Source organism: Stenella coeruleoalba (assembly GCF_951394435.1).
Source record: "Stenella coeruleoalba genome assembly, chromosome: 16".
Classification (NCBI taxonomy): domain Eukaryota; kingdom Metazoa; phylum Chordata; class Mammalia; order Artiodactyla; family Delphinidae; genus Stenella; species Stenella coeruleoalba.
Genome location: NC_137162.1, coordinates 82,065,182 through 82,090,314, shown reverse-complemented (window position 1 = coordinate 82,090,314; position 25,133 = coordinate 82,065,182). Strand labels below are relative to the sequence as shown.

The window sequence follows — 25,133 nt, the reverse complement described above, 5'->3', positions numbered from 1 at the left end:
GTTCTTTACAGACAAAGTTTGCCAACCCTGCTCTAAATCAAGATGGGAGGCTGTGAGAAAGCTGGCCGTGCACCATGGATTACTGTAATTCACTAAGCTCTCTGCCAACTACAGAACACGCGACTCTCTGATTTTAGGTGGTTGAAGATCACCCCGTGCCCTCTCCCCACAGCAAAGCCCGCGCTGCCTGCCACCTCCTGGACCAGTTTGGTATCTTGCGTTCTTTTGCCATAAAGCCACCCTCTCTCTCCCACCGGGGTCTCCCCCGTGCGTTAAGCAGAGAGCGCTGTCTCCGCCCAAACCCGGCTCAGCCTCAGAGCTCCTGCCGCGCTGCAGGATCCCCTGGGAGGGCAGAGGGCTCTGTGACAGTTTGCCATCAGGATGTGCCCCGTTTCCGTCTAACAGGGAGGTTCCCAGGAAAGCAGGTGGAGGCCAAGGTCCGCTTAGCTCAGTGCTGCCTCACTGGTTCCTTTTGACTGGCACCTGCATCTCACCTCTCCCCACCATCACTGACCCCGAGTCTGCTGGCCCGAGGACAGCCATGCCTTACCTCTACCGGGCCCCAGGGCCTCAGGAGCCCCCCGCCCCCAAGGATGCCCGCATCACCCACTCCTCGGGCCAGAGCTTGGAGGAGCTGAGGCAGACGTGTCTGCAGAAGGGCGTTCTGTTGGAGGATGCAGACTTCCCAGCCAACAGCTCCTCTCTCTTCTACAGCGAGAGGCCCCTGCTCCCCTTCGTGTGGAAAAGGCGGGGGGTGAGTGCTGCCAGGGCGGGTGGGCAACAGACAGGGGGTGTGCAGCTCAGCAGCCCAGGAGGGGGCATCAAGGGAAGGATGGCCTGGGAGGCATGCGCTATGCACAAACTGGACTTAGGCACATCTCCTGAGAGCCCTAGAAGGTATGTGGTTTGAAGGCAGGAATGATGCTCGGGGGGCAACTGGCTGCTCTGGGTGGTGGCCAGGGTGTCTGGCTCCATGATTCCCCGCCGAGGCCCGGGACTCAGGATCAGAGAGGGTCTTGTCACAGGTGGTGAGTGGAAGTCAAAGCTTTATCCGGAAGTGTCAGGTGACATGTCCCACCAGAGCCCAAGGGCAAACACGCAGAAACGGGTGGGAGGTTGTTCCCTGCAGATCCCTTGCGCTAACATTGAGACAATGCGCCCGAGGTGCTCGGGGGCTTCTGGCCAGAGCCTAGGATGCTCAGAGTGGACAGAGCTCACTCAGCGAGCGCTCAGGACCTGTGCGATGGACAGAGGGCACGTGAAGCAGGGATTCTCTCCCCAGATCATCTCCCTTCCTGGAGGGCAGCCACCATCTGTGTCCCCGCAGGCCCCCCGCCACCAGCAGTCTGGAGGTGATGGTCCCACGTGGCACCAGCTTGTTCCTGGGACCAGGAATCGATATTTGCCGTGCTGGATCAGTCAGGGCTCGACCTCTGACCGGGCGCCGGCTGGCTCTCCTTCCGCCAGGGAGGGTGCTGGTCTGGGAACGGCTCCTGTGGGGACAGGACGCTGTGGGCAAGGCTAAGGGTGCCGGACCCAAAGGGGAGACCCTGAGTGCTGGTGCCACCCTGCCGCTAACCTGACCCCTGACCGTGGTCCCAGGCCTCAGTCTCCCCACCTGTAAGGTGGGAACGTTAACGACCAACGTAGGTCCGACGTCTGGCACACGGAAGTTGCTCAACAAGTGACGGCTGTTGCTCTGATTGCGGTTGCTGTTACTGCAACAGCGCTGAATCCCATCTCACCACGAGCACCACATCGACCTCACCATCTCCCTACATTCAAATGATGTCGATATTGTAAACATATAACATGTCTACTTATAAAAAACAAACAAACACGAAAACCTCCGGCCTCTTCAGGGCCGGGCCCAAAGCACACGTAAGCTGTTATTTACACAGTGGTAAGCTCTTTTTAAAAAATTAATTAATTTATTTATTTTGGCCGCGCCGGGTCTTAGTCGCGGCACACGGGATATTCGTTGAGGCACGCATGCGGGATCTAGTTCCCCGAGTGCAGAGTCTTACCCACTGGACACCAGGGAAGTCCCACGCAGTGGTTAGCTCTTAACTGTTATCTCCCGTTGTAGCCTGTGTGTGTGTACGTGTGTGCGTGTGAGCGCACATCTCTATGCCGTGCTGCCCTGCTTCAGGAGGAAGCCACTTCTGGTTGTCCGGTATTTTCCTAAGTCTGACAAGCCTATCACGGGATGGCTCAGCCTTTCTTCTGAGAAATTCCAGTCTCTTCCTTTCCTCCTAACTGGTCTCCCTACTTCCAGCCGCAGCCCGTCAGGCCGCGCCTACTGCCACCAGGGGCCTTGCCGTCCCCGGCTCTGCACCCTCAGTGGGCTCAGCGATAGCCAGGAGTGAGGCCCAGGCTGCCCTGCACCCGCCGCCCCTCCCCGCGGTCGGACCCTCCCGTCGGAACGCCCTGTCGATCTGGGAGGCCCTGCTCTGCCTGGGGAATCTGGGCTGTCGTCCAGGGGCCTCGCCCACCAAGCCTTCCTGGCTCCTTGCAGCACCGTCGGCCGTCCCATTCCAGCACTCGCGCTGTTTCAATGTAATGACCTGCCCGTGTCCCTCCTGGCACCCAAGCCTTCTGAGAGGCAGGCCCTCATTCATCCCACACCCCACTGCACTCTCAGCTTCCAGCACCTTCTGTCACCTTCCAAACAATGATAGCAGCCAACAGTTACTATGACCGGCCAACACTGACTGTTCCAGGATTATCTCATTTAATCGCAAACAGTCCTAAAATCCGGGCATCGTCAATCTCCCCATTCTAGCGAAGGAGAAGCTGGAGCCTGACGGCTGACGCGCACAGGCAGCACGTGACAGAGCCGGGCACCTCCCCAGGCACTGCCCCGGAGCGTCGGCCACGGGTGTGACTGGCACCCGACGCCGTCCCCCCCGTCCAGGAGGGCGCCCACCCTCCAGCCTGCACGGTCATCCCCTGGCTTCAGGTGTCATTCTGGAGCCTACGGCTCGCCCTCTCTCTGCCAAAGTGGAAATTGCTCCACGATAAGAGCGTGACGTGCACAGGCCAGGCTGGAGACCGTCTTTGTGCCCTCCCGGAACGAGGGCCCCTGGGACCCCCAAGGGATTCCAGCGCCCCAGACCTCAGCTCTGGGAGGTCTCACCTTAACATTGACGTCTGCTCAGTGTTGCCCCGAATGATGGGCGACGCTCCCACCCGAAGGCCTGACACCTCGGGCCCCTCCACGCTCCGCTTTGATGTATCATAACCGGGCAGCTGTCCTTCCTGCATTCACTTTCAGAGTCCGTTCTGCCCCTTGCTTGGTCTGCGGCTGCGTTCACCCGCTCTGTCTTCAGTCCCAGAAACACACTCTGCGTGTCTCCTACTCAGGGAGGGCAGGGGCCTTGCGTCCCGTCTGACACGCGTCTGTGACGTCAGAGGCGAGGACCCGGGAGGGGATTGAGGCTGCTCTGGCAGGACAGAGCCCAGGGTCCCCGGGACGGGGTCAGCCAGGGCAGCAGCGCCACGGGAAGAGTCGCGGCGTCCCTCTGGGAGCCTCCGTGGCTCGGGCGCTGTCTGCCTTTCTCCTCGGCCCTCACGTGCTGTGTGTCCCAGCAGCGACTGCCTGGCCATCCAGTGGGAACGTGGGGCGGGCGCTCTGCCAGCACCACCTTCTTGGCAAACACAGCTCTGCTTGGGGGCCGGGGAGTGGTGCCCGAGAGCAACCAGAGCCAGGAAAGTCAGGGGACGTCCGGGGGTGCCAGAGAGGCGCCTCTTCCCCCCGGGAGCCCGGGGCAAGGAGGCTCCGAGGGGGAACCTGGGCCCGGGGTTGGGGTAGGAAGGAGAGGTCGCCCGGGGGTAAGCCCTCCCCAGGCCTCGCGGGGAGGGCTGTGGATCTGGGGGGGCGTCTCCCGGCCTGATGGGGACACAGCCGGGGTGCAGTGCAACCGAGGGCCTCCCTTCTGCGCCTGCAGCCCGAGCCCCTCAACTCACAAGCGCCTCGGCTTCCCTTCGGCCCCCGACTTCCTGTCTGCCTGCTCCCATCTGCCGTCTTCCATGCAGTTCCCTGCTGACTCTTAGGCCTCCTGAAGGCCCCGGTCCCGCCTCGAGCCTGGGCTGACGGCCCCTGGCAGCCTGCGTGCACCACAGCACATGGCCGAGACCTCCCTGCACGGTGGGGCTCCCTTTGGGGCTGCCCTCCCCCAGAGGCCACTGCGTTCCAGGTCCCCCTTCCACCACCCCGTGTCCCCTTCTGCCTCGACGGCCCTGGGCACACGGCCGGGATCAGCGCACAGCCGTGGGTCGTACGGCCCAGCCTCTCCAGCCTTGTTAGAAATGTGGCTTTTCTCTTCGTAAATTAAGTTCTTAATAGAGAAAAGTCTGTGTGTGCGGCTGAGCCCCTAATGAGGTACGAGGTGAACCGTACAGGCCCTGAAAGCAAACATTCCTGGACGCTCGGTCCCAAGTCCTCCAGGGAACCCACCTGCTGGTGCCCAGGCCGGCCTCCCTCCCCGGGTCCCCAAGCCGCAGTCTGGGGTCCCCTCAGGTCTGTGGAGACCCCTCTGATCCTCCCTTCACAGGACGGTGGTTTCAGGTAACCCTCGTCCTCAAGCCCCCAGACAGCATTTCTCACGAACAAACACACCTCTGGGGCCCACACTCATATGCAGGACTCCCAGGCATAAGCGCCATGCACGGGAGCGCACACGGGGCACGCGCGTGGGCCCGCGCACTCCACATGCCCACACACGTCACACATTCAGCAGAGGAGGCACCCACACCCATCAGCACACGCGCCACGTGGCACATGGGCGTCCGACACTCCCACGCAGCGCCCCTTCACACACAGATGAATATGTAGATCACAGAGGTTTTTCTTAGAGCAAGGAAACTATTCTGTATGACACTGTAATGGTGAACATATGACACCATGCATTTATCAGACACACAGAACTTCAGAGCACAAAGAGTGAACCTTAATATATATGAACTTAAAACTCATCTAGGAGGATAAAGGAATCCCAAAATGAAAAGCAGCTTGTGACAAAACGAGCTAATAGTATCACAGATCTATGAAACAAACTCATTGAAGGTGCAGGCGAGAAAGGCGCTGACCTAAGTAACTCTGGAAATGAGTGCAGTCTGTGAGATTGAAAGCCAGAGAGATTGGGACTTCCCTAGTGGTCCAGTGGTCAAGACTCTGCGCTTCCTAATACAGGGGGCGAGGGTTCCATCCCTGGTCGTGGAACTAAGATCCCCCATGCCGCGTGGCAAAAGAAAGAAAGAAGGACAGAGAGATTGTACACAAGCACTGTACACTAGCTGGTAAAGTTGTTTCTCATGGGGTACAGGACAGCAATTCTGATACCACTGTGCATATCTACTGAATTGAACAGTTAAGTAAATGGGTGGCAGATGGGGGAAGCCAGGTTTCTCATCGTTGGAGTGAGAGGTTACGAAGAAGCCTGGTGGAGGAGGCTAGAATGACATAAGTGGTAGTGTGTCAGAGTTGGGGACCTCAGTATGAACTCAGGTTTAGTTGAATAGAGATGGTTACACACTGATGAGTATATGCGTCACTCATGGGTTAGTACACAGTATTATTTCCTTGTTTATCAGCTGAGAGGGCTAGAAACAACGACAATCCCATAGCAACAAGCACTCTTACTTCTCAGGTCTTGGTTTCTAACACCATTCTCCAATCAAAGGAACCAGGGCTCCTTGGAGATAAGGCTGATTGTAGGACTGGGGCGAGAAATACAGAAGATGAGCCTAGAGCATCTTGCAGTGTCAGGAAGTGAATGCGTGTGTGTGTGCTTTAAACACACACACACACACACACACACAGTGATGGAGTTATGTCAAAGGGACACAGGAGCCGACTGAAGGAGCCGGAAGTAGCCAAAGCTGGAACAATGAGAGCAGCAAAATAAGTAAAATGGTATTGGATTATAAATCAAAGTATAAAATTAATATTCATGAGTCCACACTGATGTAAATAAATCATTGGATAAATAAACGGGGGAGAAGAGACAAATCTGCCACATAGAAGAGTTCCGGGGAATTTAGGTAGACTCTCTGCCCTCAAGGTCTAGCATGACCCCCACTCCTAAGTCCTTCCGAAGAGGACAGTAATGGGGGTGAGAGGAAGTTCACAGAGGAGAAACATGACAGACAGGAGACCTCCGCCGGTGATCAAGGCGACATCGACAGGGACAAGTCATGAAGACGCGATGTATGCTCGCTGCGACGTGATGAGAACGGTACCTCACCCCAGTCTATGCGTGAGAAAACCAGCAGACACATCCCAACTGAGGAACATTCTACAGAACACCGGCAGTGCCTCAAAACTGTCCAGGTAGGGGAGGGAGGGAGACGCAAGAGGGAAGAGATATGGGAACATATGTATATGTATAACGGATTCACTTTGTTATAAAGCAGAAACGAACACACCATTGTAAAGCAATTATACTCCAATAAAGATGTAAAAAAAAACCTGTCCAGGTCATGAAAAACAAGGAAAGCCTGAGAAACTGTCACGGGCCAGAGGAGCCTCTGGAGACTTGACTAAGTGTGATGATGTGGGATCCTGCAATGGGATCTTCCAACAGAAAAAGCACGTTAGGTGAAAACTAAGGAAACGTGAATATGGTGTGAACTTTAATAACAATGACAAACTGGTTCAGTCACTGTAACAAAGGCACCGCACCGATGTAAGATGTTAATGTACAACCGTATCGATCAAAGAGATGAAGAGAGAAAAGCGGCTGGGACTACATGGTTCCAGAAAGCAGGAGAAATGCCTCCATCTCCGTCTCGGTCTCAGTACTAACAGCTTCACGCTCAGGCCCCATTCCACGTGAGACGAGAGGAGGCTCATTTAAACCTCACAGCAGCCCTAGGGGGAAGAGTGCAGCCCCATTTTGAAAATTAGGAAACTGAAGCACTGAGTGAGAACAGAATCCCTCCGCTTGCAAGCGGGGGAACTGACACTTGGACCTGCAGTCTGTCAGGAACCAGGGTTCTCGGCCTCCTTAATCAATAGAGGCTGACCGGAGGCCAGACAGGAAAGTCAGGCAAGGCTTTATGGGGGCCCCTGCTGCAGCAGGGGGTAGCGAGATCAAGCAACATGCTTCCTTTTCCCCTGGGGGGATGGGGCGGCGAGCTTGTTCCTTATACGGGGTGAGAGTAGCGGTGCGTCCAGGGGTCGGGCGGGAGGCGTGGCCTAGGCGGTCTGCCCACCCCTTAGGTGGTGTTGCGTGCGGGGGGCGTGCGCAGCGCCCTGCTTTTGCTCGCGGCGCTTCAAAAGTGGCAGTTGGTTATTTTTCTTGGTCTCTTTTGTCCAGAATTTGTCTCAACTGTGCATGCACGTGGTTATTTTTAGTCCCATACAGTTTCTTTGTATTCGGTTGCTCAAGGAGAGGTGTGTCCAGGTGCCAGCACGGCAGCCCTGGAGCCAAGGGTCCCAGATCCCCGCCTGTCTCCTTACCACCACACCCACTGCCTCTCTCACAGAGTTCTCAGCATCTCTGGTTTCCTCAGAGCTCCAAGTAAACCCCATCCCTGCTTCCCACGTTCTTCCACACCTCCAGCCGGGGCGAGCCCCGGGAGGTGGTTCTTGGTTAGAAAAACTCTGGCTGAGGGGCGCCACCTAGTGGTAATCCTTGTTCCCTGCAGCCGTTGCCAGGCTTTCTTGCCGCCCTCACAGGCTGAACGGGAGCTACGAGGCTCTGAAGCGGGGCAGCGCCATCGAGGCCATAGAGGACTTCACCGCGGGCGTGGCAGAGACCTTCACAACCAAGGAGGCTCCCGGGAACTTCTCTGAGATTCTAGACAAGGCCTTGAAGAGGGGCTGTCTGGTGGGCTGCTCCATTGACGTAAGTCGCTGGCTGGCCGCATCCCAGGCACTGTTCTAGGCTCAGATGCCAGGCTGCCCACGGAAGAGGCATACATTGCAGGGGGGCGGGGGCAATGCTTATTCATTTTAATTAAAACAAACGTTTGTGTTTAATAGTTTTCGAGTTGCAGAGGTAAGACGCCCTTGCTGTATCAGGTGGAAGAATCCTGAGATGATGGACAGGGCAAAACTGTCTCCCTCCCCCGGTCCATGCCGGGACGCCTGTCGGGTGTCCGTCACGCCTCTGTCCTCGCTCATGCAACAGGCACGCGCGTATATGCACAGACTCGGGGGCGGTGTTTACTGAATGGAACCTTACTATTCACTTTCCTGAAACTTGTCTCTTTCACTTCATAGATCATGAAAAAATATATCCGTGGAGAGAAACAGAACAGCATTTTTTCTAATTTCTTTATGCATACAAACACACGCATGTGATTTTAACCGCATCTATTTTTTGAATCCTATTCAACTTTTCTATTTCCTCTTGGATTATCCTGGGGAATTTATCCTTTGCTAGTAAATTTCCTCTACTTTTTCAAGTTTGTGACATAGAATTGCATGTCATAGGGTTATATTCTTCTTACTGCCTCTTTGGTGTCTGTCCCTTGCTGTTGCTATGTGGTGGGAAAGGTCAGGTTTTTCTGTTTGGGGGCAAGAATGTCAGCTCTTCAGTGAAGTCCAAGCAGAGAACAAGGGGCCGCCACCCTGGGAAGAGGCTGGGAATCGCTGTATGTCACTGCTCACCACTTAGGGGGCTTCCCGTGTACCCATTTTATATGCCCACTCACAGGGCCCTCACCTGAGGGGGCAGGAGGGACTGCGCCAGACACAGAGCTGTGTCTGGCCAGCTGGGGAAGGTTTGACGTAGATACTGCTCCTTTTTTGTTTTAGATCAGAAATGCTGCAGAACCTGAAGCCCGGACACCTTTTGGTCTCATTAGGGGTCATGCCTACACAGTGACGGGCGTTGACCAGGTAGGCAACAGGGACCCCTGTTGACAGGGTATGGGGACAGACTTCGTAAACCTATATAGCGCATTGCAGTTTAAACTGCAGTTTCGGACATGACAGAGGATGTCTCATCCACAAAAGAAAGGCTGGAATTCAAAACAGCAAACGGGAGAGAGAGAGAGAGAGAGAGAAGAGAGCGAGCGAGCGAGAGAGAGAGAGAAGAGAGAGAGAGAGAGAGAAGAGAGAGAAGAGAGTGAGCGAGCGAGAGAGAAAGAGAGAGAGAGAAGAGAGAGAGAGAGGAGAGAGAGAGAGAGAGAGAAGAGAGAGAGAGGAGAGAGAGAGAGAAGAGAGAGAGAAGAGAGAGAAGAGAGCGAGCGAATGAGAAAGAGAGAGAGAGGGGAGAGAGAGAGAGAGAGAAGAGAGAGAGGAGAGAGAGAGAAGAGAGAGAAGAGAGAAGAGAGAGAGAGAAGAGAGAGAGAGAGAAGAGAGAGAGAGAGAGAGAGAAGAGAGAGAGAAGAGAGAGAGAAGAGAGAGAAGAGAGAAGAGAGAGAGAGAGAGAGAGCGACCTGTGAGGCCGGCACAGTATAAACTTGGTCAGCAGCTGCAGGAACCTGGTCTTTGTTTTTTCTGTTCTTTTCTTCCCTGATTCCACATCAGTCCTGTCATAGTCACTGTTCCCCAGAGAAGCCGCACCCGTAGGCTAAGTCTGTATATGAAGAGACTTAGTAGTCGGAATTGCTCACCTGATTATAGAGGCCGAGAAGCCCTGCCTTCCACAAGCTGCAGCCAGTGGTGGAGTTCCAGTCCCAGCCCAAGAGCCTAAGAACCAGGAGCATCAGTAAGTCCCAGCCCAAGAGCAGAAGAGGCCCAAAGTCCCAGCTCAGCAGTCAGGCAGAGAGGGCAAATTCTCCCTTCCTTTGCCTTTTTGTTCTTTTTGGACCTTCAGCTGATTAGATGGGGCCCACGCACAAAGGGGAAGGCCATCTGCTGTACTCAGTCTGCCAGTTCAGATGCCCATCTCATCCAGATCTTCACAGACACACCCAGAATAATGCGTAACCAGACATCTAGGCACGCCATGGCTCAGCCAAGTTGACACATAAAATTAACCGTCACAAGTCCTATTCTCTGCAGCTGTAGCTCAGGGTGGCACTGATCCCCGGGGCGGGGAGGGGGCGCAGCCAGACCCCACGTGGCACCACTGTAACCTCGGGGAGTGCTTTGTTTGGAGGAGTGCGTGGGAAAGAGGAGGGGAGAAAGTGAGATGAGAGAGGAAGATGAGAAGCAGAGGGTGGCGCCTTTGCAAGGTCAAGTTCAGTGAAGTCCAAAGCGTTTCCCTCCATGCCCCACTTGGGTGAATCTCAAACCCAGTCAGTAGCGGACCTGGGCACCTCCAGTCTCCTCCAGCGGCTGCCATGTTTTGAGCGACATGCTCCAAATGAGTGGGGAGCACGGGGTGCAGAGGGAGCCTGTCCCTCCCCCTCAGCGGGCGGCGTGATCAACGTGTCCTAGAGGGAGAGGCAGCTGGACTCTTTGCAGTGTTAGCTCCCTCCTCGCCCCTCCCTGTCTACACACGCCTTCCAATCATTCACTTGAGCAGGCCTGTGATTCCTGATGTCAGATCTTCTAAATGTTACTCCAAGTGATGACAGAAACCTTCCCATCGTACACTCTGTTCAATTGCGTGTGCTTCCACCCTGTAAGCACACGCACTCTGTTCAATTGCGTGTGCTTCCACCCTCCACCTGTAAGGAATTCACCTCCCCACACATTTCAACGAATGAACCTCTTTCATGGCGAACTTGGACTCTGGAGAGGTCCTACTCACTTAAATGACTTTGCACGTAAAAAGAGAACATTTATGCCAAAGTGTTCTGAGAACTAAAATTCCTGGATCGTTGATGAACCGAAGTCTTTGACTCTCACCCTTCCACCCCCAAAACCTCTCTATGCATTGGTGCACTTTCCTGCTCTGGGCAGAGCCTGAGGGCTGAGTCCTCTTTCTGTCCTGGCTCAAGGGCTCTCAGTGTGGCAGCAGAGACCCTCATGTGACCCCTGAAAGGGGGAGAAGATCGGAGTTAGAAGACTCAGTCGTGGGTTTTTGTTTATTGCGGTTGTTTAAACTCCCAGCATGTGCTTATATTCTGATCATCTGGGAGTCAGATGATAAGGATGAAGAAAACTCAGTGTTAGACCCACTGACTGCTGGATTCTGAAGATACACGATAAATAAGACTCGGCCTCTGCCTCTGGGGGCTTCCAGTCTAGAGAGAAAACTCACTCGTTTGAAGATTCCTGTGGACTCACTTCTTGTTCATTACAATTCCGCTTTGTTTCCCAGATGCGACGTAACCATTCTGGGGTGATTAACGTAACATCGCGTTCAATCGGAATTAGGAAATTTTGAGGGCTAGTTAACAACGGATGAGTTCTTAGTGTGTCAACAGGCTTTCAGAAAAGGCGGCCTCAGCTGGAGAGAACCCACCCTGGAGCTCACAGATGGATTTAGCATCTCACATTTCTCTGACGCTTTTCTCTTTTAGGTAAACTTCCGAGGCCAGAATACAGAGCTTGTCAGAGTCCGGAACCCTTGGGGCCAAGTTGAGTGGACTGGGTCCTGGAGTGACAGGTCAGTCTCCGCCCATCCTTCTGACAGATCCCCACCTCCCTACGGTTCACGGGGTACGAGGCCAGGGCTGGCTTGTGCACGTGTGAAGAGGGGGCAGCCTGACTACAATTCTCTCCAGGCTCCCGTTCAGGGAGGGTCCTGTCCTGCGTCTGGACCTTACTTCTGCCCTCGGGCCTTCCACGCTCTCAAACTTGAAGACTCACGGTGCCCTTTACCTTTCCCAGAGTTGTGTTATGTCAGTGACTGTATAACCTCCCATGGGAACTTTAAATCCCGTGATATGGTGAAGGCTTCACCCCAGTGATGAAGAGCTCGTGTGTGTGTGGGGGTGTGTGTGTGTGTGTGTGTGTGTGTGTGTGTTGGGTGCAGGTGGGGTGGCAATGAGTACTTTAGGTGTGAGAATCCCTGAAACATTGCCAAGCAGGTCGCTAAAGTGTTCTCTCTCATGGTCACTGACCATTGGCCAGAGGCCCAGTGGCCCACAGTGAGACAGAGGGAGCGGAGCAGGAAATTCACCCGTCACAGAGCAGCCGCCTGGGCTGTTTATACGGCCCCCGATTGTACAGAGAGGGCTGCCTGTCTTGTATGTGTCCCCTCCTCGTTCCCCGGGGAACAACCTAGGTGACTGGGATGGGGGCTGTTCCAGGTCAGGCAGGGCCCCCTAACCCGTCCCCACTCCTGCCCACCCACGGCTTGGGGGGCCCCAGGGAGCCTGGCAGCGAGTCTCGAGCTTCAGTGAAACGGGGCAGCGTTTGTCCTCGGCTCCCACAGAGGCACCAACCCCCCGGCCGTCGGTGTGCCGGGGGCTTCATTAAGCAGACTCCACAGCCCGGGCCTGCCTGTCGGCCCCATCGTGGGGCTTGTGCCACCATCCCTGCCGTCTGCCGGGCTTCTGTCTCCTCAGACCCATCAAAGGAAGGAAGAGATCAGCCTCCCTCTCCAGTCGGAAATGGAGAGAAGGAGATAAACCCACATTAATGAGACTGCTTCCTACGGTGAATAGATTTGGAGTCTCTCGGTTCAGGGATCACGGTGTGCAAAAGGGCCGAACCCTTTTTCCCCCTCCTGGGAAACACGCAGAGGGAGAAATAAAGGAAGTGCATTTTCGCTGGCTCGAGGCTGGACACCAGCTTGCCCTCTGACTCCACTCGGCCTTGGGGTAACGGGGAGCTGGTCCACGAGCCGATCCCTGACACTGACCCTGCCTGCTGTGAGAACAGGGCTGAAGGGGCTGCGTACTCCCCCAGGCCCATGAGGTGTCTGGGGAGGGGCCCTGGGTACTGCGCTTCCCCGGACAGGAGAGATGTTCTACCTGAGTTCTCCCTGCCCCCATCCAGGACAAGGTCTACAGGTGTAGGTGAGGTAGACACATCGCTTACAGCACCGCAGTGGTGGTCACTCAATTTGAACTATTTAGAGGTGCTCATGGGGGTCACAGAAACTCCGTGCACCTGGAGGTGGAACTCCTGGGTTTGCAGGACAATGGGCGCTGTGCACCTGAGGCTTCTTGCCCATAGGCGGGCTCGTCTACCTGGCAGAAGCCCACCGGGCTTCCTAGCGCGGTCTTGTAAAGAAGGTACTTGCTGTGTTTAATGTCAAGCACGCGTGAACATGCGGTATTATCACCACTCTTCAAAGTGTCAGCTTGTCAACCAAGAGGAGAGGTAGACGGAGTGTCCCGGCCCCACATCTCAGCCCGCTGTGGCTTCTCGCTGGGCTCCTTCTGCCACCCTGTTCACGTTCAACTCCCTGTGACGGCCCCAGGAAAATCTTCCGTGGAGGAGGGTCCAGTGGTCCTGAGGGCCTTTTTGCATCAGCTGCACTTGGAGATGTACTTTCCCACCAGCCTTTCCACGCACTGGCACATTTCCAGGGCCCTGCTCAGGATCCACTCCCCACATAATGTGGACCCTGGTCCCTAGGGAGGGGCAGGTCCCACCCCAAGGCCAGTGTCGTTCCCATTGCCGTCCGTGACCTTGTACCTAACGCTGGCTTTGTTCACCCCTAGTTCTTCTGAGTGGCGTTCCGTTGGCCCAGCCGAGCAGAAGCGCCTGTGCCGCACTGCTCTAGACGATAGGGAGTTCTGGTGCGGTGCTTGTCTCTGTTTTCCTTTCCACATTAACTCCATCACAGGTGTGAGCGTGTCTCACTGCCCTTAGGTGTAAGAAACACTGCTTCTTCTATTTTCTTTTATTTTATTGGTAAATCAAATCCATTTGTCTCAAAACCCAGGCTGGCAGAGAATGTAATGTCACGTTTGGGGGACTCACCCTATCTGCAGGTTTAAGAGGCCCAGGGGAGTTAGTGCGATCCAGAAAACGTGGGGCTGAGCCTCTGGTCTCCGGCCCAACCTCCTTCCTCTGAGCACTCCATCATCCCCACTTGCACGTGAATTCGAAGACAGGCAGCCCTGACAGGTACACTCCCTCCGTGCCCAGCATGGTCACAGGGACCCTTGAAAGCTTCTGCCTGAGAGCATCTAAAAATACAGACCTAAGTGGGAAGGAAACATACCTAACCTGGACTTTCCACAGGGCTGAGTCTCCATTTAACTGAAAACTTTAATGGGCCCTCGTCTCTGGAGGCTTTTTTCAATCTTATTTCTTCCCGTCGGGTCCAGAAAGAGTTGGTGCATCCAGCCCTGCAAGACCACAGATCCTTTTTGTTTTTTTAAGAAATACATACTTTTTAAATTTGTTTATTTTTGGCTGCGTCGGGTCTTAATTGCAGCATGAGGGATCTTTCGTTGTGGCACGCGGGCTCTTCTGTGGCACGTGGGCTTAGATGCCCCACGGCACGTGGAATCGTAGTTCCCCAACCAGGGATCAAACCCGCGTGCCCTGCGTTGGAAGGCGGATTCTTAGCCACTGGGCCACCAGGGAAGTCCCACGGCCACAATTTCTGGATTTCTAGCTCTCTTCCCTTTCATGTGCTCAAACCAGTCCGTTCTAGCCTGAACTCATCTCTTTTTTATGACACCTTATTAAATACAACATGCAAAAACTAGCACACGTGATTCATATTCCAGTTTCTTCCCTTCTTTTCCCCTCGAGCGCAGTGTCAGTGAGCGTTTGCTCTGGCTGCAGTATATTTACATATTTTACAGACAACAACTGTGGCATTTTTGCCCTTGATAACATGGACATCTATTTTCCAGCTCCAATAGTCCCTTTCATCCTGCTGCCCAGCTGCTAAGCCGGCTCACATATTTTAGATTCCGTTATGGTGGTCCCACACTTCCAGTGACTCCAGGTAGCTCCAGCTGCCATAACAAATAGACTCAAAATGTATAGACTCAAACGCAATCAAGCGTATTTCTCACTCATTGTAACCGTCCAGGAGGACATTCTTATTCTGTGGGTGGCTCTCTCCATGCAGTGATCAGGGACTCAAGCTCCATCCTTCGTGTGGCTGGAGTGACACAGTCACCCGCAGAAAGCCAGCAGAAGAGGGAAGAAACAAAAAAACCTTTGGAGAAGATATCCCCAATTCCTAAAAGCCTTGACCCAGAATTAAGACACGCCACCGTTTTCATCCTCCACTAACTGGAAGGCCCCGCCTGGTGAGTGAGCTTGGCGTCCTGCTAGCCATCTGTCTCAGGAACCATGAGTTCATAAGTAGAAGAAGTTTGTGGAAAACAATCAGGGTGTTTGAGAGATTGACAAGCTGTTGAATTGGACCTTAGACACACATCGACCTTGAATTTTGAGTACTGTACAGTGTTGATGAGTTACATGAAGAGAGCAGACCCGAAGAAAGCGAGGTCTGGAATTCGGATTCTCCCACGAATTGCCGAATAAGAGCAGGCGGGGGGAACAGAGTTTGAGAGGCTACGTGAAGTCAAGCTAGTGGAAGGAAAGTCAGGCCCAGAAGGAAGGAGAAACAGGGCAGAGGAAATGAGGAAACCCCAGGGAGAGACCCAGCAAAGGGAGTGCCCTGTGCACGGCCCACGGTCCAGCCCTGCACCATGACTGCCCTTCCAAAAGGAGCTGCGCCCGACCCCTGGGGCTGAAACTGGCCCCGGCAACGCGTGACACTCAAACTGTCAGCACTCTGAATCTGGAGCCTTTCCTCTGGGAATCTTGACACTAAAGCCTTTCCAATCTCTTTCCACTTTTATCTTTCACCGCCCCTCCTCCCAGGACATACTCCCCAAACTTTCCCCCTCTCATTTATGAACTCCTCTCCGTCACCGAATCGTTTTCATTCGTAGTACAGTGCTGTCATTTCGCCTACTTCAAAGGAAAAAAGTTCCTCCTGGGGCTTCCCTGGAGGCGCAGTGGTTGAGGCTCTGCCTGCCGATGCAGGGGACATGGGTTCGTGCCCTGGTCCGGGAAGATCCCACATGCCGCGGAGCGGCTGGGCCCGTGAGCCATGGCCACTGAGCCTGCGCGTCCGGAGCCTGTGCTCTGCAGCGGGAGAGGCCACAACAGTGAGAGGCCCGCATACCGCAAAAAAAAGTACGTGCTCACACCCACTACCCCTACCTGCACCCCGGGGACCCCAGGACTCCCATGGAGGGGACGAGGGACGTGTGACGGACGCCTGCCGCCTCGAGCTCCCCCAGATCCCCTGCTCCTCCCAGCTGCAGACCGGCTTTTCAGAGCTGACGTTAGGTAGACTTTAAAAATAGCTTTCATTGCTCATTTCTTTCTTTTCTAAAAAAATTATTTATTTTATTTATTTATTTTTGGCTGCATTGGGTCTTCGTTGCTGTGCGCGGGTTTTCTCTAGTTGCGGCGAGCGGGGGCTACTCTTCTTTGCAGTGCACTGGGTTCTCGTTGCGGTGACTTCTCTTGTTGCAGAACACGGGTTCTAGGCACGCGGGCTCAGTAGTTGTGGTTCGCGGGCTCTAGAGCGCAGGCTCCATAGTTGTGGCGCAGGGACTTAGTTCCTCCGCAGCATGTGGGATCTTCCCAGACCAGGGCTCGAACCCTTGTCCCCTGCATTGGCAGGTGGATTCTTAACCACTGCGCTGCCAGGGAAGCCCGCTCATCTCTTGATTACACTAATGATTCAAGTTTATGGTAAAAGATTCTGAAAAATGCAGAAAAGCCTAATGACAGAGGCAAACATCACGGCTAATCTCACTACCCATAAATAACCACTTTAACATATATGTGTGTGTCTTTGTGTATGTGTTTATGTACCAGATGTGTAGTCTGTGGGTGTGTGTCTCTCTCTGTATATATAGGTACACACATAGTAGGTATTACCCTGTAGATGCAATATTATTTTTGAATTAACAGCTTTGAGAGTTAATTTGCATACTATACAATTTACCCATTTGAAGTATACCACTCTGCTACGTGAAATAAATCAGACAGAGAAAGACAAATACTGTGGAATCTAAGAAATACAACCAACTAGTGAATATATAACCAAAAAGAAGCAGACTCACAGATATAGAGAACAAACTACCAGTTACCAGAGAGGAGAGGGAGGCAGGGGTGGGGGAAATAGGAGGTACAAACTATAGGGTGTGAGACAGGCTACAAACATGTATTGTACAATAGAGAATATAGCCAACATTCTGTAATAACTGCAAATGGAAAATAACCTTTAAAATTGTATTAAAAATGTTTTAAATAACATATACAACTCAGTGGATGTTAGCATGTTCACAGAGTTTTGCAACCGTCACCACAATCAATTTTCGTTTGATTCAGAGCACTTCATCCCTCCAGAAAGAAACCTCGTACCAGTCGCATTTACTACCCTCCCCCGAACCCCCAGCCCCTGGCAAGCACTCTTCCGTTTTCTGTCTCCATAGACTTGCCTGTTCCGGACTTTTCATATAAAAGGAATCATATAAAATGTGCTTCTCTTTGGCTGGCTCCTTTCGCTTAGCCTGACACCTTCTAGGTCCATCCATGTTGTAACGTGTCAGGACTCCTTCACTTCTTTTTATGGCTGGATACTATCCCATTGTCGGAATATACCAGGTAGGGTTTATCCATTCATCCGTGGATGGACACTTGGGTTGTTACCCCTTTTTCGTTATCATGAATAATGCTGCTATGAACATTCGTGTACAAGCTTTTATGTGGTCATGTGTTTTCATTTCTCTGGGGTGTATAGCTAAGACAACTGCTGGGTTAAATGGTAACTCTATATTTGCTTCTTAAGAAGCTGCCTATTTTCTAAAGTGATTTCTGTACCTTTTCACTAGCAGTATGTGAGTGTTCAAATTTCTCCAATAATTTTAAACCCTGTCTCCTAAACTTAATTTTTATGAGCATTTCCCCAGAAATAATCCATCATGTGGACATAAACTGTTGTCCATGCCCTTCCATTGGTCATTTGTATCATTTCTAAGTTTTTGCCATTACAAGTAACCTGACGGTAAAAATCTTAACTTATAATTCTTTGCTTGGGACTCTTGAAACTCGGATAAAGAGTGGAAGGATATCCCCATTTTTAAAGCTTTTAAAGCTCTTTTTATATTTTGCAAATGTTCCTTCCCAAAGGCCATGTTCTACTCTCACCAGCATCTTAAGAGCGACTATATCACCACCCTCACCAACCCGGATCTAACCACCCTGCTGGACTTTCAGCAGATGGAAATAGGTTTATCTTATCAGGGGTCAACTGAATTCTGCTTTCTTGTGTGATTTCAGAAACGGACATCAAATTCGAGAAGCTAAGCCTGACTTCCTGTAAAAACATCATTTCTCTAATGGAGGCATCCTTCCAAATATGCAGGCAGAAATAGATGTTAAGTGTTTTTCTCTAATGCAGACTTCCCTGGAATGTGGAGAGTCTTCTTCACAGAGAATAACCAAAGCCTGGGAGACACTGGTGCTAGAATTGGAACAAAATCAAGAGGCACAGGGGACTTCCCTGGTGGCACAGTGGTTAAGAATCCGCCTGCCAATGCAGGGGACACGGGTTCGAGCTCTGGTCTGGGAAGATCCCACCTGCCGCGGAGCATCTGAGCCCATGCGCCACAACTACTGAGCCTGCGCTCTAGAGCTCGCGAGCCACAACTACCGAGCCCGTGCGTCACAACTACTGAGCCCACGAGCCGCAACTACTGAAGCCCGTACACCTAGAGCCCATGTTCCACAACAAGGGAAGCCACCGCAATGAGAAGCCCGCACGCCGCAAGGAAGAGTAGCCCCCGCTCGCCACAACTAGAGAAAGCCTGCGTGCAGCAACGAAGACACAGTGCAGCCAAAAATTAAAAAAAAAAAAAAAAAAAAAAAGAGGCACAGACGGGCCAGTGGGATAAATGTTTGTGAAAGGACTTGGGGATCTTTTTGCCACTTTGGGGTGCTGTCCAGGGCAATGAAGAGTTCTTCATATGTGTGTTTTCAACCTTTCTTTTGCCATCCCCCCTCACCCCTGCCATGCCCCCTCTCCAGAGATTCATGGCTTAATAATTAACCCCCCCTCAGAGCCCTGAGTCTGTGTCACACATGTCACCCACGCCAGCCCATTGCCTTCCTCCCCTGCAGCCCCAGAAGCCTTGGGGTGATATGATGCTCACATCTTTCTTTCTTCCTTAATTCACTTGCACACACCAGTGGCAATGGGAAGCTAGGGTTTGGTGAATTCAGAGTGTTCTGGGACAAGCTGAAGAAGTGGACGGCATGTAACCCAGCCAGTGCGTGGCTGCTAGGGGACTGTACAAGCCTAGAGCAGAAGGGGATTTTATTTTATTTTATTTTTAAATATTTATTTATTTATTTTGGCCGAGTCATGTCTCAGTTGAGGCATACATGCAGGATCCAGTTCCCCGACCAGAGATGGAACCTGGGCCCCCTGCACTGGGCGCACAGAGTCTTAGCCACTGGACCACCAGGGGAGTCCCAGAAAGGGACTTTACAGGTCCAGGTGCTGCCGACCAGAGGATCTGTGTTTGAAAAGGTGGAAGGGAGGAAATCAAGATGGAATTCCCATATTTACTCCCCATCCTTATGGGAGTACCGCAGGGCTTCCACCCAGTATGAAAGGAAAACAAAGGGACCCACACTTTTGGAGACCCTAAGCCTACCATTGCCCCTTCCGCCTGGTGAGAGGCGTCTCTCCCCTGCGTGGACCCCATCACTGCCATCAAAGGAGCCTCAGCGGGGGCTTCTGCGTGCTCGCATTCTCAGTGCCTCTGCTCTCCCCCTACAGAACCTTTTCCTTCAGTTTGACGCTGACAAATCTGGCACCGTGTCCCCCTACGAGCTGCGGACCGCCCTGAAAGCCACAGGTGAAGGGAAGCCTGGGCCGCGCAAGCCGTCTGCGTGCCGGGTGCTGTCTGCGGCAGCCACTCACCTCTCGCGGCCCAGGGAGGGGGCTGGACTTTGACCAGAATCGCTGCTTCTTAAGGGCGGGGCCCAGCCTCAAATTCAGGACTTGCTCCCTCTCATCAGGGATCTTTAACGTGTATCCACGGAGGCTGAACTCAGCCTGACCCCTGGAGGCCTCAGCCTCTGGCCAATTCTCTGGCCAAGCAGAGTTATATACGACTCTGGTGGCAAACTCCCAAACCTTTAATTTCTGCTTTCAGATGGCGATTAACACAGAGAGGCAGGGCACGTCCATCCCATGGTTTGGGGTCAGGTTTGGGGTACACAGAGTTCGTGTATCTCTCTGCCACAGAGGCCCGTCTCTGGCTTTGTCACCAGCAGACTGAATCCAAACCAATGATTCCGTTGTCGTTTATACCCATTTCCTGAATGAGGGATGGGCTCCAGCTGGCATTCCTAACCCTCTGGCAGCCCCTGCCAGGGCAGTCCGAGTCTCTGGGGCTCAGCTGTCCTTTGCATAGGACGGCCACTGCAGCCTACACCCCGCCAGGCCACAAGGCATTGCTCACAAAGCAGGCTTCACAGACATACCCCTGGGCCCAGCCAAAGCCTGGAATCTGGTTCCCTTCCAAGTAAAATAAACATCGGGAAACACTGTCAGCTTCATGGGATGATAATGGGACAAAATCAGGACCAGCTGGGGTCCTGTGTGATGGCAAAGAAACGAAATTAATTATAAACGTGGAGAGTGCCACAGAGGAGAAGGGCCTGATCTTCTTAGGGTCTGGGGACCTGGTTTCTAGGGCAGAAGGACAGAGCAGGGGGAAAAGGGAGCCCTTCAGAGAGGGAGGTGTGGCCACGTCCTTCTTTTCCCGGCTTGGGGAGGGGGAGGGAATCGGCCCTCACCCCGCCCTCTTCCTGCCCCACCCAGAGCAGACGCCAGGACTCTGGGTGTTGCCCCCAGCCGGCTGCACTGTGCAGGCTCCAGAAACCGTGTCCTTCCTCTGGACTGGCCCCCTCTTGGTCTGGAATCGGGAACGAGGACACAGGAAGACCCTGGGCAGGCTTCTAAGCAATACTTGGAACATTTCCTGGAAAGGGAGCGTGCAGGCTGAACTGAAAGAAGGCAACGCTGGTTAGACATCGAAGCCTTAAGTGTTGAATCTATAAGGAGCGTTACCACCTCTAAACTCGTCATTCGACCGATGAGCAAAGAGGTCGAACGAGCAAAGAGAAGGGAAGCAAAGCACCCAGGCCCAGGTTCTCGCTCCATCGTGGGCGTGTGTGAATGAGCCTAGCGTGGGGTCTTTCACTGAGGGCAGCGGCATAACTCGGTCTCCAGAGCCCCCAACACCTCTGGGTTAAAATGCCCGTGAGAAACAGACACTTACTGCGGGTGTCCTGGCTGGAATCCCCCCAGGGCCAGCGGGAGCTGGAAGTGGAGCCTTAGAACCAGAGGGTGGCACCGGGCTCGGGGCTGAAACACTGTCCAGCATCAAGTTCTCCCAAGCAAGGCTTCCTGAAACGTCAGCAAGACCCTATGGGTGATGTGAGGTCAAAGCCAAGACCCTGACCTTGGCGAACTCAGAAGGTTCACCAAGTGACACTGTGGGTTCCCCAGTGTCCCCCGACAGCGGCGCACGGTCATACTGCATCGGAGCCAAGGGCTCCCTTCCTTGGGGCAGCCCTGGGCTGACTGGCGCCCCTGAAGGCGCACCCGTGGGGCTCAGCCAGGGCGGCCATCCTCCCCCTCTCCCCGCAGGCTTCCAGCTCAGCCCTCCCCTCTTGCAGCTGATCGTTCTCAGGTACGCAGACCAGGAGCGCCAACTGGGCTTCGATGACTTCCTCAACTGCCTGGTCCGGCTGGAGACTGCAAGCCGTAAGTGTCCGGGGGACTGCGTGTTCCTGAGCCCAGGGAGAGCACACCTCCCTCCATCACCTTCCAGGAGCATGTAAGGGGCAACCTGCTGAGAACTGCAGCAAAGGCGGGCTGAGCCGCACGCCCCGCCATCTGTGTGCCTTGTGCGGCTAGCCGAGGGGTGGGTGTGCACGTCTTCTCTGCAGTGCGCCTGGTACCGTCATCCTCCATCCGCTCCCAGTGTCTTTGTGGGAGGGTAGCTGGGTGGGGATGGGGCTCCTGCCGCGAATCAGAAGCAAGGTCAGATCCCATCACAGGGCACAGAATCGGGAGTCCCTCTCTCTCTACCTCTGTCCCCCCCGCCCTCCTTCCCTCTCCATCCCTCTGTGTTTACAAAAGCCCTAGACACTGACCCGATTGTCTCAAAGAAGATCTGTCTGTTAGCCCAGGAAGAGAGAGAGAGGGATTACACACAGGTGGTCCCTAGCGTTTGCAGTTCATAGCCGCCCACCCCTCACTGGGTAGTCACGCAGTTGAAGCTGAACAAAGCACATCCAGAGCCTGTGACTTAACACCAGGGTGACTGCTGTGCAGGTGTCCCCCCGGATGCCCACGCTCTGGGGTCACCATCTGGAAGCTTAATAATTTTTAAAAATATTTATTTACTTATTCATTTATTTTGACTGTACGGGGTCTTAGTTGAGGCATGCAGAATCTTCAATTGCAGTGTGCAGACTTCTTAGTTGCAACATGCATGAGGGATCTAGTTCCCTGACCAGGGATCAAACCCAGGCCCCCTACACTGGGAGCGTGGAGTCTTACCCACTGGACCACCAGGGAAGTCCCTTGAATCTTAATAATTTTTTTTTTTTTTTTAGAGTTTGTTGTTGTTGTTGTTTTTAATTTATTTTTGGCTGTTTTGGGTCTTTGTTGCTGCACGCAGGCTTTCTCTAGTTGTGGCGAGCAGGGCCTACTCTTCGTTGCGGTGTGCGGGCTTCTAATTGCTTGTGGCTTCTCTTGTTGCAGAGCATGGGCTCTAGGCGTGCGGGCTTCAGTAGTTGTGGCGCGTGGGCTTCAGTAGTTGTGGCACATGGGCTTAGTTGCTCCGCAGCATGTGGGATCTTCCCGGACCAGGGCTCGAACCCGTGTCCCCTGTGTTGACAGGTGGATTCTTAACCACTGCACCACCAGGGAAGCCCCTTAATAATTTTTTTAACAAGGGGTCCCACAACAAATAATGGAGCCAGTCCTGCTTGGCACTTTCTAAAGTATGTTTACTGGGTGACTTCCAGGCACTGGCTAAACAAAGGCAAAGTCTGTGCTCCTCGGTTCCACGGTGGGGAGCTCCCGCTGCTTCTTTCAGGACACTTAGAACACACGGAGTTACTCATTTGAAGCTTGTCTCCACCAGACTCTAAGCTCCAAGAGAGCTGTACTGAGTGGACAAGCAAGGTACACGTGATGACTGACGGGGATGATGGTCTGAGACAGGCGGGCAGGTCCTGCAGGGCCTGGCGGGTGACCTCAGGGCCCAGGCTTTCTCTGGGTGTGAGTGGGAGCTAATGAGAGGTGCACTGTAGAAACAGCCTCCTCAAAGGCAGTCGCTTATCAGACTTACAGGCCAGTCAGCGCTGACCTCGAGAGAGCGAGATTTTGGTAGCTTCTCTTCTCTCAACTGCCCTTTTCCTTTCTGAATCCCCTCAGGCCCAGTCCTTTCCTGCAGGGGGTTCTCAGCTCGTTCTTATAATTGAGGCATCCTAGGGAGAAGACACTCAAAACTGAATATCACTGGTCAGTTTAGCTAAAAGCATATCAATATTATTGATCTTTTCTAAGAACCAAATTTATTTCCTTGATTTTCTCTGTTCTTCAGTTTTCTAGGATCCTTATGTTAGATTCACCATCTGGAGAACTTTAAAAATCCCAAAGCTAGGGCTTTACCCCAGGCTGATTTTAACTTTATTCTAGAAATTTTTGCTCATACACCTAAGTATAAAGTGGGATACGGAGGGTGGGAGGGAGGAAGACGCAAGAGGGAAGAGATATGGGAACATATGTATATATATAACTGATTCACTTTGTTATAAAGCAGAAATTAACACACCATTGTAAAGCAATTATACTCCAATAAAGATGTTTAAAAACGAAACAAAACAAAACAAAAAAATAATAACCGGTCCCCGTGTGCCCTCCACCGGTGCCTCTCAAACCCTGCCCCATGACAGTCCCCAGGAGAGCATCTCAAACTGTTCATGATCAGGCTACAAAGACCAATTACATTAGAATCTAGGGGGTGGCAACACAGCATCATCTTCATAAAAATTCCCCAGTGGTTCCAGCGCCTTCCACCCAGCCTCACTTGTCACCTTGCTCATCTTTTCCACATGACCCCCTAAAGCATACTGTTTTTCCTGAGTTATTTAATAACAGGTCTCAGAAATTTGGTCCTTTTGTCTGTAAACATCCCTATCAGAGAGACTTCTTTTTAACATAATCGTCATGCCGTTCGCACCCCCACAAACTTCTCAGTGAGTTCTCAACATCCTCTAAGCCCCGGTCCACACTGAGATTCCCCAGGTCTCCTCAGGACCTACTCGCTGCACGTGGCTGCTGGGTTCTGTCTCTTTTGTTCTGTGGCAGCCCCTCCTACTTCCTGGGGTATTTTAAAGGTCCCAGGTGAGGCTCAGGTAAAGCCAGTGTGGACGGGTTCCACCACCTGGACTAAGATGGGGAGACTGAGGCCAGGAGAGGAAAGTAACTGTCTCGGGTTATTCAACGCGACACACGGGCTCTCTTCTACCCCAGCTCTGCCTGCGTGTGGGACCACCAGCGCTCACCTTCTCAGAAGGGACGTGCAGAGGCTGAACAGCTTTCAAGACTCATGCAAACCTTTATGTACACGTGCTTTTTTTTCCTCTGGGGAGAAGGTCCATGGATTGCAAGGGCTCTGTAGCCCCCAACAGTTAAGATAGGGGAGATGTTTCGGGTCCACGAGCTGGCCGGCTGGCCCACATACAGTAAATGAAGAGACCCGCTCCCCAGTGCTCAGGCCACCGGCTTCTGCCATCACAGGAATTCCAGAGGCTCCCCCCGTTGAGAGACACCCCGCTCAGGGGGCCTGAGTCTGGCCGCCGCCCTAGAAGATGCTCACCTCTTAGCAACGGTTGGAGCGGCTTCTCCACCAGCCTCTCGGAAGGCCCCTTGGCCATGGGAAAATAGCTAAGCCTGTTGAAGGAACGTCTCCGCAATGATACCTTTCTTGTGTCTCTCCCATCAGGGACGTTCCAGGCCCTCGGCACGAAGAACAAGGAGTTCATTCATCTCAACATAAACGAGGTATGACCCAGCCAGACTTCCCGCTCAGGGACCCAGCCAGGGCTAGGCACAGCCCACACTCCATAATGCTTGCTGAATGCATGATCACATGGGAGGGTCCACATCTACCCTCCGGGTAATAATAATAATAATAATATTGCTAATAGTTGTGAGGCACTATTCAAGTAGCAGTCAGTAGAAGCCTACAGTAGCCCTTTGAGCTAAGGACTAATAGTATCCCCATTTTGCGGAGGTGGAAAC

The 25,133-nt window shown here is 53.2% G+C and overlaps 1 protein-coding gene across 1 annotated transcript; it reads left to right on the top strand.

The window, feature by feature from the left end:
- Positions 1-509: 509 nt before the first annotated feature.
- On the top strand, positions 510-24,899 carry CAPN9 (calpain 9; the record flags this gene model as incomplete). Its single annotated transcript, XM_079900600.1, has 11 exons — positions 510-754; positions 4,557-4,570; positions 7,685-7,853; positions 8,768-8,851; positions 11,371-11,456; positions 13,465-13,547; positions 18,077-18,141; positions 18,981-19,049; positions 19,581-19,659; positions 21,462-21,578; positions 24,835-24,899. The coding sequence occupies exons 1-11, from the start codon at positions 542-544 to the stop codon at positions 24,897-24,899; spliced, it is 1,044 nt and encodes a 347-aa protein (XP_079756726.1). The 5' UTR covers positions 510-541.
- Between the last annotated feature and the right edge of the window lie 234 nt (positions 24,900-25,133).